This window comes from Eurytemora carolleeae, unplaced genomic scaffold (genome assembly GCF_000591075.1).
Source record: "Eurytemora carolleeae unplaced genomic scaffold, Eaff_2.0 scaffold377, whole genome shotgun sequence".
Taxonomy (NCBI): Eukaryota; Metazoa; Arthropoda; class Copepoda; order Calanoida; family Temoridae; genus Eurytemora; species Eurytemora carolleeae.
The window spans coordinates 42,974-59,138 of record NW_019396822.1 but is presented as its reverse complement, the minus strand read 5'-3'; the positions used below and the strand labels follow the sequence as shown (position 1 = coordinate 59,138).

The following is a 16,165-nucleotide window of genomic DNA, read 5'->3' as shown; positions in this document are numbered from 1 at the left end:
TTAAGCCCCCCCCCCCCCCTGGTATAGTGAATGTACTGTTTGACTGTGCGTTGTGTACAGAGAGGGGTTGACGACCAGTTTCACCAAGATAATGACGGACGAGGCCGTCTCCACCTGGAGGTTTGATATCCACGAGTGTATCAGGAAGAACTCGGAGAAACTTTTAGAACTTATCTGCACTAAACTTCAGGTGACAGGGTTTACAATAATATTCTTTTTCATCTATTTCCTTGCAGGCTGGATAAAATCATATTGGACTGTTTATGGCTCTATATTTGGATTTTCGGGACTAATCAGAAAATTTAAGAAGAGTTTTTTGAAAAATTGTATAAGGCCAATAATAATAATTTGCTTGCAGAAAATAAAGTATTATGTGCGTATTTTGGCGTTTAAGTTTGGAGATAATCCAACATAATATGGGACAGTCTAGACTTTAGTATCATACTCTCGCTAAAACCACGTTTTATTCGGTCTTGGTCCAGCAGATCACTGCAGTACGCACAGAAAGCTTAGTTTAGAGTGATCTAGGTGAACACAGAACAGTAAACATTATTCAGTGAATGTAAACCTATTACATGTTTTAGACTTTTATAAATTCAAAAAAAATTGTCCAAGAACATGATCTTGGTCTATCAAAATTTGCAAAGTTTAAGTTTTCATGTAGGCAAAGCTTGGTTTCCAAACAAGTGAAAATATAGATGGCATATTCAAAATCAACTTTTCTCATTTCTTTATCTTTCCAACCTGACATGGTGTAAATCTTTTATATTTTGTTAAACAGATTCCTCTATTACTACCAGTGCTTAAAATGGATCCGGATCAAGGAAGTCAAAATCTTGCGGATCCAACGGATCCTGATCCTAAGCACTGCTTAATACATAGGTTATGTACTCAAGTGACCCTTTATGCTAAGAAGGAAATGTTTCTAATTTACAAACCAGTTTTTTTTCAATTGTGATTTCTCTTGAATAGTGACTTGTACATTTCTACTGCAATAAAAACAGATAGAAATGATAAGAATAAACACGTTTATACCTAGGGAAGCGACAATATCTACCATATTATTGATCAGATAAAGGCTTCAATTCCATCTTTGCACGAAAGGTCACTTGTAATTACGCTTACAGTCCCTGTAAGATATAAATTAATATTGGTTTAGGGAGACTGGTTTCCACTTCTTGATCTGCTTCCGATGGTATTCAATCCTGGAAACAAATTCCATCTTTACAATTCAAGCAGGTTGGCAAGAAAACTCATTTTTTCATTCTTATTTTGTTTTAAAGATTCTTGATTTATGAGATTGTTGTCTTATCAGTTACCGAAATAAGAGATTAATTTCAACCTTAATAATCTCTTCTTGATTTTTTTATTGTGAAATAATTAAATTTTACAAAAAAACGTTTTTGTCAATGTATTTATTAATTAATCTTACTTTTTTTATTATTATCTAAGAATTAAAATAATTTTTTTTTATAATTTGATTTTACAATTACTTTTTTTAGAAAAGTAATTCATTAATTTATCTAACGTTTTTGAGTAATTCTTTTTTCATATTGTTTTTTAAATAATAAAAATATTTTGAAGGGCAAGTGAGACATGTCCTTCTTCCCAGTCCACAGATGATGTTGACGTCTTTGCACAGTCTACAAACCCTAGGTTGGTTCAAACCAGTCATTCAAATATCTTTTATAACCGGATCTAAAGACAAAATTCACGTTTTTCTCAAAATTAATATTTTTGTAAAAAAAAAAATTGAAACTTTGTAAAATAATTTTGAAACTTTCCCCCGATCAGTCAAAGTTCGAAGTTTTTTTTTGCATTTTTTGTTCCATTTTTAAAATTAATTTTTTGATTTGTTCTTGAAATATTGTATTTATTTGGTGTCGTTATTTTTTCCCTTGATAAAATCGATTTCGTAAATTTTTGGTTTTTTTCTTCGATATTTATAGTTGATTTATTTTAGAACAACTAAAGGTTGGTTGGTTGATCTGCTCAATACTTTCGGTAAACATGGAGGATTTAAGAAGCTACATGATCGGATTCTTTCCGGGGAAACCTTGACCATCCCTCTCATCTTCTCCCTCATCAGACCATTTGGGCTCTGCTACGAGTTCCTGACCGTGAGAACCGTCACGACCTATTTCCTCCCCGTCATCGACGCTGTCCCTAAGTTCCTGGAGAATTTAACAGATGAGGAACTGAAAAAAGAATCCAAGGCAAGTTTCAATCCTCAATGTTGTTCTCCTATTTCTCATTTCACTTGACGGAAATGTTGAAAGTTAACTTTTTTTCAATTAACATAAATTCAATTTCATTTTTCTTTATCATGAGAAAATACTGAATAAACATAAGATTTATAAAATCAAATCAAATTATTTTCTTAAGAATTTTCAAACTATTTTTCTTCTTTTTTACGCCTTATTTCATGCTAAAACAGTATGAACCATTTAGAAATAAGGAATTTTTGGATAGCTTAACTTTGTTAATAGTTCATATTTTGGTTTTAAGAGCAAATGGATTTTTTGCAGCATTTGGTTGATATTTTGCCCCGTGGATCCGCATATTTGTGCGGAACCGGATCCTAAGTACTGTACTGTGAGGATTGATATTGTATAGAACGAGAATAAGTATGATACGATCAGTGCTGTGGTCAAGAGTTTAAAGCATCTGTGCAGCCTTGTCCCAGGCAGAGAGGAGAGTGTTCGCAGCCTGGAGATGTTCAGGAAATAAAACAACTAGGATTCAGATTATTTTGAAAAAACAACTCGGATTCATTTTTTTTGAACCAAACAGCACATATTTATCCAATTTTGAACACAACTACTTAATTCAATTTTTAATTAATTTTGAACCAAATTACTCAGATTTATCTACTTTTTAACCAAACAACTTAGACTTATCTAATTTTCAAACATACAACTCAGATTTTTTTATTTGATTATTTTTTTGTTATATCAATATCATCCTATTTTTAACAAAAGAACGTGAATTTATCTTTTTTTCAGAACCCTTCTGTCCTGTCTAAACTAATCAGCTGTTCTTTAAACATTTGTTACTGTTTTCAATCGAACAAGTTCTGCCCTGTCTAAACTAATCAGTTGTTCTTTACACATTTGTTACTGTTTACAATAGAACAAGTTCCGCCTTATCTAAATTAATCAGCTGTTTACATTAAAACAAGTTCTGTCCTGTCTAAACTAATCAACTGTTAATTAAATATTTGTTACTGTTTACGATGAAACAAGTTCTGAATTGTCCTAATACGTCACAGTTGAATGTAAACAACCCATATTGTGGAATTTACCGTTGGTCTTATTTTGCATTCGAAGCTAACATTAACCCTTGAACAAATTTTAATTAATTCTGTTGGTTAATTTTCTTACTATTCACAGTATTCATGAAGTAACCCGGTCATCTCCTTAGTTCTTATCTCATTGATAAATGATTTTTTTTTGTATATTCCCTCTCCTCCTTAGTTGTACTTACATTGTAAATCAATTGTTTTGTATGAAACAGGTTGAAGATGCTCCTTAGGCAGCTTCAGATATCAAGCTTCAGGGACCTTCATATTCCTTTTGTTGAAATTTGATACTATTGTAAGAGAGTTTTCTAACCCCAAAATTTGCAAAGTAATTTCAGGGATATATATTTCTTAATAAATGGACAACGCTTCAGGTAAAATAGGGGAATTTTTACAAATTCGAATCCCCCCTCGACAATATATAATCAAATAGTATTGTGGGAGTTCCATTTTGGGTTCTCTTTCAGATTTTCAGTATTTCATCCTATGTAATTACACTCAATTTAAAATAGAATCTACGATTTACACTGCACATATATGATAATTATGCTCGTTACATGAGCATGAGCATCAGTATTAAAATGTACAGGAATATAAACTTTATTATGTACAGTGGAAAGATGTCCGCCCTGAATGAAGTTAACAAAGTTATCCATAGTGTTCATTATACCCCAGGCAGATATAATACTCACAACTCTGAAAACGAGGTAAAATTGTTTGACTTATTGATTGGTGAGTGAGTGAGTGAGTGAGTGAGTGAGTGAGTGAGTGAGTGAGTGAGTGAGTGAGTGAGTGGCCGGCTGATTGAATGATGTTGCTGTTGCAGGATTGGTTGACAGCTGACCGAATGGCTGCCTGGATCAAGGAGAACAATCTGATCAAGATCGTGCTCAGGGACTCCCTCCACCAGCCCCAATACGTGGAGAAGCTTGAGAAGATTATCAGGTACGTAAGCGAAGATATTATTTTTCGCCAGAACATCAAAATTTGGAAGTAAAGTATGTTTTTGTAGTAAACCATTAACCTTCACCCACCTTCTTCAATACTTTTGAGGGTGTTCTCACAAAACCGATCAAAACTTATTTGCGGGGAAATAAAAGATAAAAACGTTTTGATTTGTTGGTTTTTAAAAAATATAATGTTTTAGTTTGTAAAAAATAGTTAAGAAGAAATATGTTCCATCCCTTTAAAATAAAAGAGAATATTTTCCTTGCTAATTTTAAACTTTTTAGTTGTTATGTTTTATTTTACTTTTTAGATTTATCATAAAAGAGAAGGCTCTAACGATGTCAGATTTGGATGATATTTGGGCAGCACAGGCTGGGAAACACGAGGTTTGTTCAGATATTTATTTTATATAATCTCTTTAATGTATGTTTTTTTATAGTGACGACAGTAAATGTGTTTATATGCTCATTTATATTAAATGGAAAATGACAAAAAAAAGAATAAAAATCTGTGTCATCAAAATTGACAAGATCAAATAAACAAGTTAAGTTTCAAAGAATCAATACAAAATAAACTAAAAAAAATAAAATATCAAAAAATATATTAAGAATTTTAACAAAAAAGTGACACCTTAAAAAAGACATAGAACCAATCTTTTATTATTCATACGTAAAGGCATTAAATCTGCCTTTTTTTGACTGGCAGAAAAATAACCAGAAACTTTTAGTGCAGATTTATCATAGTAACTAGTAACTAATGTAAGTCTTACGACACCCCTTTAGGGTTCCTTGTAAAGTTGTAGTAATCCAAAACTAAACAAATGTAAGTTAGATCAATGAATAATGAGGCTTGAATGATCGGTAAAGATACCTCTAATATCCATTAAGCGGTATGTTCTATTTGCCGCATAGTACTATCTGAAACATGCTCACTATAAACAAAAGTTCTGACTATCTGAAACAGCTATTATACTTGATACTTGGGATTGGGTAACATTTCCTTTTATATACTTATGAATGACAATCACAATATAAGTCATTCACACAAGGCTTGGGGGTCTGTAGCCGGGGGCTTACAGTCACCAAGTGGAATACGTGTTCAACTGATTTTATTTATCATCATCTGATCTTTGAATTATATTCTAGGCAATAGTAAAGAATATCCACGAACTGTTGGCTAAGCTAGCCTGGGATTTCTCTCCTGATCAGCTAGATCATCTCTTCGAGTGTTTCCAGGTAAACTTAAAATGTAACCGTGACAAATGGAGGGAAGGGGGGGCATAAATCAAAATAAACAACAATCGTTCATAGTGACTGATTTATCTCCAAGCGTTTTTCCATTTGATACTTACTTGATACTTGTGTGTTGATCCTCAGTGTTCCATCTAGGAATATGTAGAGGATTTTTTTAGGAACTAATGATCATCTGCTGGAAGAATGGTATCTTCTAGGTTTGTGAATTGATCCCAGTGATCATTGTGGATCTAATGTAGTAGTCATACTTGTTTTTGAATACATTAACATTTTTGGCGGATTTAACATCTTGTGGTAATTTATTCCACGAGTTTACAACTCTATTACTAAAGCAATTCCTTCTCAGTTCTAGTTTTGAGTTTTTTGATTTCAGGTTGAGTATATCAGCAGATTGTCTTGTTATGCGTTCACTAGTTTCAGCCACATGCTGGAACCACAGGGATTTGTCAACATCATCTAGACCATGGACTATTTTGTAAGTCTGTATCAAATCAGATCTTTCACGTCTGGCTTCTAAAGTTTGTAGTCCTAATTCTTCAAGTTTTTCTTCATATGTGGAGCCCTGAAGCCCTGAGATAATCCTTACTGCCTTGCGTTGTACATTTTCTAGTTTGTCTTTGTCCTGTTGGGTCCAGGGTCTCCAACTTGATACAGCAAATTCCATGTGAACACGAACATACTGTTTGTAAAGTTTTAGGAATATATTTCTGTCCCTGAAATGGAAGGCTCTACAAATTTGACCAAGAACTTGATTGGCTTTGTTTGCTGCAGCTGAACATTGTTGGGAAGGTTTCATTGTGTCGGAAATCAGAATACCTACATCTTTTTCTTCTGAGGTTTTCTGAAGTATCTGTCCATTCATGGTGTAATTGTGTTGTGGGTTATTTTTCCCAATATGCATCACTTTACATTTGTCGACGTTGAACACCATTCCCCATCTCTCTGCCCATTTGTGGAGCTCATTGAGTGATTCTTGCATATCTAAAATACATTGATCATCAAGGATTATTTTTGCAGTTTTTGTGTCATCAGCAAACTTTTTAATCAGTGTTACTAGATTCTGTATTGGATCATCAAGATCATTTATATAAATAGTAATCTTTTTATTATGTAATGTGTCTCGTAATCATTTGTCATTCCAAATTCGACCAATTCATTCTCATAAAATGGCATTTTTATATTAATATTCCCGAATCTAGAAGGGCCAAGCTAGTAAACAAAAATCCACTTATATATATAACAAACTAGGCTTTTATGGCGCTTCGCGTCCATCCTCAATTTGACTTTTAATTGTGGCTTTATCTGTGAGCATCTTATCTTTGTACAGCATAAAACAATAACAAGAAAAATTTAAACGGATTTTTTAATATTTTTGTTCGCGCATTTTAAAATTTTTCAGAATCAAAAGATTTTGGATACAACTTTTTGTAATTCTGAGTATCCATAAACCTTCCTGGGGTCATGCTTGGGCCCGAATGGTTCAGCCGTCAAGACGTTTATTGGATACAAACAGACTGACAGACAGTCAAGCAAAATATATATATATATGAATCAATCTAACCTGGGCTGCTGCAAGTAATCGAAGAAAAAACTTGTTATAAAAGTTTTAAAAGTTATTTCTCATTACTCTTCATTATTAATAATTTATTCTTTTTAAGTTTTGTTATGTCTTGTTAGATCACGTTACGGCTTGTTAAGTCATCTCATGGCTTGTCATGTCATGACTTGTTATGTTTTGTTATGTCAACTAACCTTCTAGGCAAGCTGGAAGGGGGCAGCGAGTAAACAAAGAGAAAAATTACTTGAACTTATTCGGAGGCTGGCAGAGGATGACAAGGTAAAACATTATGGACTTTATTCATACTCACTTAATGTTAAATTCTTATAGCTTTTAACACAAACAATTTCTCTCAAAAATGTCTAAAGCAGTGCAAACCATAAAAGTATTAAATTAGTTGTTTTATATTTTTATGTTTTCGCAAAAAGCTTTCTTATAACTTAGTATATTTTAGGACGGAGACATTATAAATTAGTATATTTTATGACGGAGACATTATAACTTAGTATATTTTAGGACGGAGACATGAAAAAATTAGTATATTTTATGACGGAGACATGATAAATTAGTATATTTTAGGACGGAGACATGATAAATTAGTATATTTTATGACGGAGACATGATAAATTAGTATATTTTAGGACGGAGACATGATAAATTAGTATGTTTTAGGACGGAGACATGATAACTTAGTATGTTTTAGGACGGAGACATGATAACTTAGTATATTTTAGGACGGAGACATGATAACTTATTATATTTTAGGACGGAGACATGATAACTTAGTATATTTTAGGACGGAGACATGATAACTTAGTATATTTTAGGACGGAGACATGGCGGAGAAGGTTTTGAAATTGTTTTGGAGTTTAGCGCATTCTACTGACGTAACCACAGATATCATGGATCAAGCTTTAACTGCTCATGTCAAGATCCTGGATTATAGTTGTACACAGAACAGGTTGGTTGGCCAGTGCATTGGTTCCTTGATTACTTTGTTGATGATTGATTGAGTGATTGATTGGTTGATTTCGTGATTGATTGATTGATCGACTGTTGACTTTGGGATGGACTAATGACTTGATTGATTGGCTGATTTATTGAGTTGATTGATTGCTTGATTGATTGATTGATTGATTGATTGATTGATTGATTGATTGATTTGATTTATATTATTGATTGATTGATCTAGGGACGAGCAGAAGAGTAGATGGTTGGACAAGTGTGTAGAGGAACTGAAAGCAAATGAACAATGGGTTCTTCCGGCTCTCAAGCAGATCAAAGATATTTGTACACTCTACCAGGTTCAAAATATCTTTATTTTTTTTTAATTAAAGAACAAAGAGTAAATAATACACTCTCCGGTACTTAGGTACACGCATAATAAGTCGATGCTAACTTTTTATATTTCTAGGAGCAGCCGCCTACTGGCACACAGCGTACCCCCGGGCCGGTACTCACGTACAGACATGACGTCATCAACGGACTTCAACGTACACATACCCTGGTTATCCTCATAGCAGATAATCTTACTGAGGTGAGATTCTAAAAAAGGATTAAGATGTTTTCTTATGTTTTAACTATCAATGCCACCAACCTGTCAATCCGCAATTTTTATTAAAAAAATTATTTTTTAAGGTGAAAGATGTAAGATATTTGTTGAGCAATTAAAAAAAGAATGTCGTAATTTTAAAATGCACATTTCTGAAAACTCCGTCCGAGTTTGACCGAAAAGTAGTGGTTTTAATATACATTGTGTTGGAATTTGCTGACTACCCATACTCTTGTTATTTTACATTTAAACATATCACTGTTTCTCAGGGAAATTTTGCTTGGTTTTCCTGAGAAAAGGTTTAATGGGTCCCGTTGTAAATCGTACATGCAAACCTTTTTAATGAAGTTTCGCTCTAAATTACGTCTTTAAATTATCTGCTAAATATTTAAACGTAATCTATGAAAAACATGCATATTTGAAATTAAACTTTTTCTAGTACATGGACCGAATTCGTTCAATGGGAGACGCTGCAGCCACTCTAGATCCTAATGAGTTTGCACCGGATGGCAGGTAACCCCCCCCCGAGTGATTCTTGCATATCTAAAATACATTGGTCATCAAGGATTATTTTTGCAGTTTTTGTGTCATCAGCAAACTTTTTAATCAGNCCCCCATCTCATATTTTGTTTCATGCCCTTTACAGCAAAATCATGATTGTTAATTTAGTTTTAATAATTTTCTTATCTGCAGGTACTGTCACTCTCTGCAAGTATCCGAGAGGTTGAACTTTCTGCGCTTCTTGTTACGAGACGGTCAACTGTGGCTGTGTGCACCGCAGGCCAAACAGATTTGGACTTGTCTTGCGGAGAACGCGGTTAGTATTTACTTCCTGGGTTTGGGAGGTTAAAAGTTTACAGGAACGGTACGTAACGAAACGGAACGACAGAAAAATTTCTCTTCATTTTCTCTTAAATTTTTTTAAAGAACCAATCTCAAATTCTTAATAAAGAAAAATGTGATACTTCTGTTCAGATTTTTCCTTCTGACCGAGAACAGTGCTTCAAATGGTTCAGTAAACTGATGGGTGATGAGCCGGACCTGGACCCGGAAATAAACAAGGACTTCTTCGAATCCAATCTTCTCCAGCTAGATCCTGGACTACTCACAGAGGCAGGGATGAAGTGCTTGGAGAGATTTTTCAAAACTGTAAATATCAAGGTATAAATGAGAGCAGTAGGAGAGACACTCAGTTGTTGGGTTGTACCCTATAAATATATCTCTATATATATATTTATTCTTTAAAAAGTTTATAACATGTCCTATTGTGTATTAAGATTGGTAATTGCTGGACACTGTGTTTCATGTGTATATATATTTATATATTGTTGAATCGCTAATCCCGGATAATTTGTTTCGATCTTCTGAATATTGCTTTTTATAAATTGAAAGGAAATGTTATTGAATTTTAATAAAAGGTGGGTTTTTAAAGACTGCGGAAAAGGGTTTTTATAACAAATTTAATCCGCTCCACGCTTCATTGTCTGTTTTAAAGTAATAGGATGTCCTGAATAACTAGTGAAGAAACAATGATTGACTTACTGACTGTGTAACTGATTGGTTGGTTGGTTGGTTGGTTGGTTGGTTGGTTGGTTGGTTGGTTGGTTGGTTGGTTGGTTGGTTGGTTGGTTGGTTGGTTGGTGGGTTGGGGTTGGTTTGTGAGTTTTGTGGTTTGTGTTAGTTGGTTGGCTCATTGGTTAATTGATAAGTTTGTAGGCTGGTTAGTTGGTTGGTTGGTTGTGTAAATATAAAGGAAGATACACCAGGAACTCTCCAAATCTAGGTCCTAGACTTCAGGTAAATATAAAGGAAGATACACCAGGAACTCTCCAAATCAAATGAACTGAATCTGTGATGAATGTGATCAAAAAATGATTATTAATTTTAAATGTTTTTATCTTACGCAAAAACTTGAATAAGGTTGAATTAGCTCTAAATTTCAGTTCTGCAAAACTGCTTTTTTACCTTAAATTCTTGCTGTAAACTTAGAATTAAAATCAGGACTAACTTTCAAAATGTTTTTATTTGATTTTAAAGTCCTTACTTACTTTTAATATTTAACGGGACACCCTTTTTAAGAGAATTAGACAATCAATGCTAGAATTTCGATTTTTTTGGGACACCTTGGCAAGATTTTAATGAAAGAATGTTCAAGAATTCACATGATTATTTGATCATCAATCATTTGCCCCCAAAATTGTGGGTATGTTTGCGTTGAGTGCAAAATTAGTTTTAAGGTTTTATTTGCTAAATTTGAGAAAATTTTAAATTTCGGGTAAAAATTATCAAATTAATAATTTAAATCAACTTTTTTTAAATGTTCTTTATGAAGGCACAGCAGACTGTAATCCATGAGGATTTCATTGCTCACTGTATGGATATCTTGAAGTCCGCCTACGATACCATCACCGTGATTAAGAAGCAGAAGGAGAAGAAGGAGATTGAAGATCTAACTCTGAAAATTTGCAGAACCATGAAGGTCCTTCATGAATATATCAGGTGGGTGAGAGATAAAGAGAATGTTCAATGGATTGATCATTTTTTAGATTTGTCGAATTGATTGTTTGTTTGATGAGTTGATTGAAATAATGATTACTATTACTTGTTGGTTGATTTAGTTGATTGACCAACTGATATGATTTGACGTTAAGTGAGTGTGATATCTAGTTGGTTGATTGATTTGGTAGAGAGTGATTTCTACAGAGCGTCCCATATCATATTAGATTATCAACAATTTTTAACGCCAAAATATGCACATAATACGCGAAAAATCTAGCATTTTCTGCCAATAAAATTTTCTATTAGCCTTATTAAATATTTTAAATGATTCATTCTTCTTAAATTTTCTGATTTTCCCCCCAAATCGTAATTTAGACCCATTGACGCGGTCTAATTTGATGTAGGACACCCTGCAGCTAAATGGCTAAATGATTTGTGCAATAATAAGCGATTTTGATAACCGATTAATGATTAATTTATAAGTATAATTATGAGGGAGTTTTATTTACGGTAAAATTATTTATTGATTGATATTGATTAAATGATTGAAATTGATTTATTGATTATTGATTGATTGATTTGTAGTGAGTGTGATTACTACTACCTGGAAGAGCGAACCCTTCTCCCCCTATACAGAGCAGCACGAGGGAAACAGATCCTGCTCACCATACGATACAATAATCCTGGTAGACAGATAGAGGATCTAGGTACAGGCTTTTCAGGGTTTAATCATCTTCATTAATCATATATCTATAAAGCTCTCTGCTAGATGGATAGAGGGGGGAGGTTTACAATTAAACATATATAACAATAAAGAAAAATTGATTCAATTTGACTGGGTATAAATAAAGGCGGTTGTCTTAAACTCAGTTTTTTCGCCAGAAAAAAAAGGATGAACAACGAAAAATAACAGAAACAAATATGACACCGTGCAACGGGAGAAGCTTGCCTATCCGACTATTTTAAAGCTAATCAAATATTAAAAGTAAAAAAATCGTAGATCTAATAATAATAAGTTAACAATGTTAAGATGGATAAAATTTGAAATGGGATTTAATTTCTTTCATAAGTTACAAAATCGATAAACTCTGATCCGCTATTTGTGAATTAGTCAAGAAGATGTCGTCATATTTTTTAATTAAATGTCAGTATCTTTCCGTGGCTCTGCTGCATAATTCCGCAATTAAAAATTATCAATTTCCATAATTTTAGGTTTTTGGTGTTTAAAAACGGAGAGTCAATTCAAATTAAGTCTCGTCAGTAACTTTAATATATATATATATTTAGAGCTGTACATGCATGACAAGGAAACCCTGGCTTCTCTTCGGCGAACTGTTTTCTCTAAACTGAAAGCTAATCCATGTAGTCTCAAGTTAGAGCTTGCTCTGGGGCAGGTCGGTAGTTTTATTAAATTAAGTTTACAGATTACAGGTTTAAAACAACTCTAAGGTTATAGGGATGTGTTATTTTTTACTCATTTTCAGTCTTAGAATGAATGAGTTTCTTGATATTTCCAGAATGAAGTGGAGGGCCGGGTGTGTGGAATCGTTGTTTTTTAATTTTAATAACCCAGTTTCTTAGTAAATAAATCAAACTGGCCCCATCTACTTAGATTTATTTTCATTGGTTGATTGCAATGGAATAGAACCTTGGTGATTGGGGAAAAGGATGTGGTACTTGATGTTTTTAGGAGTGGATCTGGAAAATTATTTGTTTACAAACCATCGTTTATTTACATCAAACCCAGTTTCTGAGCATAGTAAAATATAAACAAACCTTCTCTTGTATAAAAAAATTGAGTTCTCTGTTAATTGAATACTATTTTGTGCAGGACCAGCTTGAAAGCGCAGACGACAGGAAAATTTTAGAAAAACTGGGTATTAAAGATAAAACTATTATCACCGCTAAATTAAGCCAGGTAACTTAGTCGGATTAAAGACAGAACTGATATACTGCTAAACTGGTTTGGATTAAAAGGACTGTACGCGCAATTTCATATGACAGTGGTTTAGGGTTATATAATTTTTAACAAGACTGATACTACAAAAAATCTAATTTAGGCGAATTATTTTTACAACTTGATCGACCTAGAGTTAAATTATTTTTGATATTAGGGGGAGGATAATGATTATTCAGATAAATATTATTCCTTAAAGGGATTGTAAAGGAAAAATGAAAAATGATGTAGGATGAAACCTGAGAATCTCAGGAGTTGAACGATACCTATCTGATGTTCCTGTCTCGAGAAATTGACATAAAACTGTGTCAAAATTATCCCAAGTGCAGTATACTGGTCACATGATACAGACGGAGACAAGTGACAAAAATACTGCACTGCCATTGGTTTGAGTACTGGTGACATGTTCCGGATGCAAAAAAAATATTATCAATTATATCTAATAAAAATGAAAAATTATTAAATTCAAATAATAATAGGAGTAAATTTGAGTTTCTCAGGCTCCTCTGGAATATCGTTGTTTTCAGATTGGTTGCGTATTTGTTTAATATGATCTGTTTAATACTTCGAATCTTATGCAAAATCTTACATATATACGTTTTGGTATAATTTTTAAATCGTTTTATATCAATTTCTCGGGACAGGAACATCAGATAGATGACTTGTATGTATCAATCAACTCCTGAAATTCTCAGGTTTCATCCAAAACCCCTTTCATATTTCCTTTACAGTCCCTTTAAAAAAATGATTTTATTCATCTCCAGGTTGGAAGTGGAGCTGGAGCAAGTAGTCCTGATTCTAGTTCAGATTCTAGCTCTGGGTCCCCTCAACACAACATGTACGATGGACCTAATGTCGAGGCGGAGGCTTGTCTCCCAGGGGTCATCCTTAGCTCACAGGTTAGTTTAGGTCAAGTTCGGTGCAGCCCCATAGATCAAGAAATCTGGATGTGGTCTCCTACCTAAATAGCCTGTAGCAGACAACTCATATTTGTAGCTCTACGAATACCTGAAACAATATTTGCTTTCTTTATTCCAGTGTTTCGGATCCATATCATTTTGATTCGGATCCGGATCCGCGGATCACGCATCCATGATGATGGATCCGGATCCTGATACGGATCCGGATCCGGATCCGAGGTAACTTTTGATTCTGTGAATCGGATTTTCCCTATTTAATGTTATGCAAGGTTATAATTTATAAACTTTAGTAATCCTAAAGTTAAAAATGTCGTCATTACTATTATATAAATGTAAACATTGGATTTTTAAAGATAATTTTGAAAAATTTTCGTCATGTAAATAATACATTTACGAACCATTTTGATTTATTTATTCCATGGTTTTGGTTAATTTTTGGCGCTACCCGGATCCATATCAACGTTTCCTGATACGGATCCGGATCCGACCAAATGATACGGATCCATCCGGATCCGGATCCGAAACACTGCTTTATTCCTTTCTCCCCGGCTACTGCCATCTAGTTTTTACTAAGAAATCGTTTATTTATTTTTATTTGATGGATTTGTAAAGCCAACATAGATTAGTGTCCTTAATTTTAAAAAATATTACGGTCTCTTATGGATTTCAAAGTTTATTTCCAACAGATGGCAACAGCTGAGGAGAAATTAATATAGACAGCAAATATTGTACTGCATATTGTACGTGTACACTGCATCTCCAGATTACTTGATCCATGGTGCAGCCTCAAAACTTTCTCTGATCCAGATTCTCCCTTTTTGACAGTTATCAGAAAAATTTCTATCATTTTAAAATATCAATCTAAACCACCTTGAAAGTTGTTTAGATTATCTTTGATTCTCCTCTGAAAATGATTTGTTTCCTTTGAAATCTATTTTGTTCTTGTTTTTCTTTAAAAATCTAAAATGTACTGAGACATAAACTTGTTTGGATACCGTCCTTTTCTCCTTTATGCCTTCCTTTGAAATGTATCTTTACATAAAATGTGCCTTATTTTGAAAAGTTTTCTTTTTGTCTTTGTTTGTTTTGAACTGTCTATTAAACAGCTATGTTTTTAACAAATAGCATTTAGTAAATAGAATTTGGTGTTCAATTTACAGAAAAATATAATCAAACCCTACTCCTTCTTCTTAGCTCTCATCTTCTTTGAAGTTTCCTACTATCTTTTTTTTTCTTTCGTTAAATTCCTGAATTACTAGGGAAATCATTCGACCTTCTTCTGTGACCTGTCAGACCTCGGCAGTTGTATCCCTGACCCTGTACTTCGTGATTCTGCCCAGGCACTTCTTAAACTTCTTCCACCAGAAGTAGAAGTTATCAGACGAATCAAACACAAGTGTGCAGAAGTAAGAATTATTTTGATCCATGTCTTCACTTTTTTTAGGACATGTTTACATTTTTTGTGCAATAGTTGAATTTTATGATTCATTGATTGAATGATCAATTGTTTGAGTTTGACTGATTAACTAGAAGAAGGTGAATTGTGTTTTGATTTGATTCATTGATTGAATTATGAATTGCTTGAGTGAGATTGCTTGATTGATTGGAGAATATTTTAATTTGATTAATTAAATGATTAATTAAGTAATTTAATTTTGACTGATTGAATTGTGTGAGTTTAATTAATTGATTGAAAAATGCATTGATTTAGTTTGATTGATTAATTGAATGAAGAATTGTCTGAGTTTGATTGATTGATTGTTAAGGCCCAACAGAAGGAGAAGTGTAACCTTGAATCATATTTCTCGAGTTCTAGTCCAGCTCTAACCCTTTATCAGTTGGAAGTCTGTCATGCTCTCCTACTTCCAGCTGGAGGAGAACAGGTAAATCATAGACCCCCCCCCCCTCGTTTATCGTCTGAGGGTCTGTCATGCTTTTTTGTCATTCCAAACTTAGGAATTTAAAGTAGTATGAATGGCTAAGTTCAAACCTATGAGTTAATTTCTTTTTTACTGTGTTTTTAGGACATCAGCATTAATGTATTTCTCAGGATTTCTAAGTTGGAAAAATCATCTTTGAGATTTAATGTCTTGCATTTTCGTATTTAATTTAAATCTTTATTAAGTACCTGAAACCAGGAAAAAATGTTTGATTTTATACTGTTACAAATTGGAAAA

General features: G+C 33.4%; 1 protein-coding gene across 1 annotated transcript in view; it reads left to right on the top strand.

Moving 5' to 3' along the window:
- Window positions 1–16,165, top strand: part of LOC111709059 (probable ubiquitin carboxyl-terminal hydrolase FAF-X) — a 37,215-nt gene that overhangs the window by 2,833 nt on the left and 18,217 nt on the right. The window contains exons 4-28 of the mRNA XM_023482645.1: window positions 61–190; window positions 1,160–1,239; window positions 1,585–1,656; window positions 1,964–2,216; window positions 2,617–2,723; window positions 3,517–3,558; window positions 3,915–4,008; window positions 4,128–4,246; window positions 4,560–4,635; window positions 5,395–5,484; window positions 7,262–7,339; window positions 7,888–8,021; window positions 8,253–8,364; window positions 8,475–8,597; window positions 9,052–9,125; window positions 9,306–9,429; window positions 9,588–9,773; window positions 10,338–10,409; window positions 10,945–11,111; window positions 11,697–11,818; window positions 12,399–12,505; window positions 12,943–13,029; window positions 13,833–13,967; window positions 15,248–15,394; window positions 15,755–15,871. Of these exons, the coding sequence (XP_023338413.1) occupies window positions 61–190; window positions 1,160–1,239; window positions 1,585–1,656; window positions 1,964–2,216; window positions 2,617–2,723; window positions 3,517–3,558; window positions 3,915–4,008; window positions 4,128–4,246; window positions 4,560–4,635; window positions 5,395–5,484; window positions 7,262–7,339; window positions 7,888–8,021; window positions 8,253–8,364; window positions 8,475–8,597; window positions 9,052–9,125; window positions 9,306–9,429; window positions 9,588–9,773; window positions 10,338–10,409; window positions 10,945–11,111; window positions 11,697–11,818; window positions 12,399–12,505; window positions 12,943–13,029; window positions 13,833–13,967; window positions 15,248–15,394; window positions 15,755–15,871 (2,848 nt within the window). The remainder of the gene's footprint in view (window positions 1–60; window positions 191–1,159; window positions 1,240–1,584; window positions 1,657–1,963; window positions 2,217–2,616; window positions 2,724–3,516; window positions 3,559–3,914; window positions 4,009–4,127; window positions 4,247–4,559; window positions 4,636–5,394; window positions 5,485–7,261; window positions 7,340–7,887; window positions 8,022–8,252; window positions 8,365–8,474; window positions 8,598–9,051; window positions 9,126–9,305; window positions 9,430–9,587; window positions 9,774–10,337; window positions 10,410–10,944; window positions 11,112–11,696; window positions 11,819–12,398; window positions 12,506–12,942; window positions 13,030–13,832; window positions 13,968–15,247; window positions 15,395–15,754; window positions 15,872–16,165) is intronic.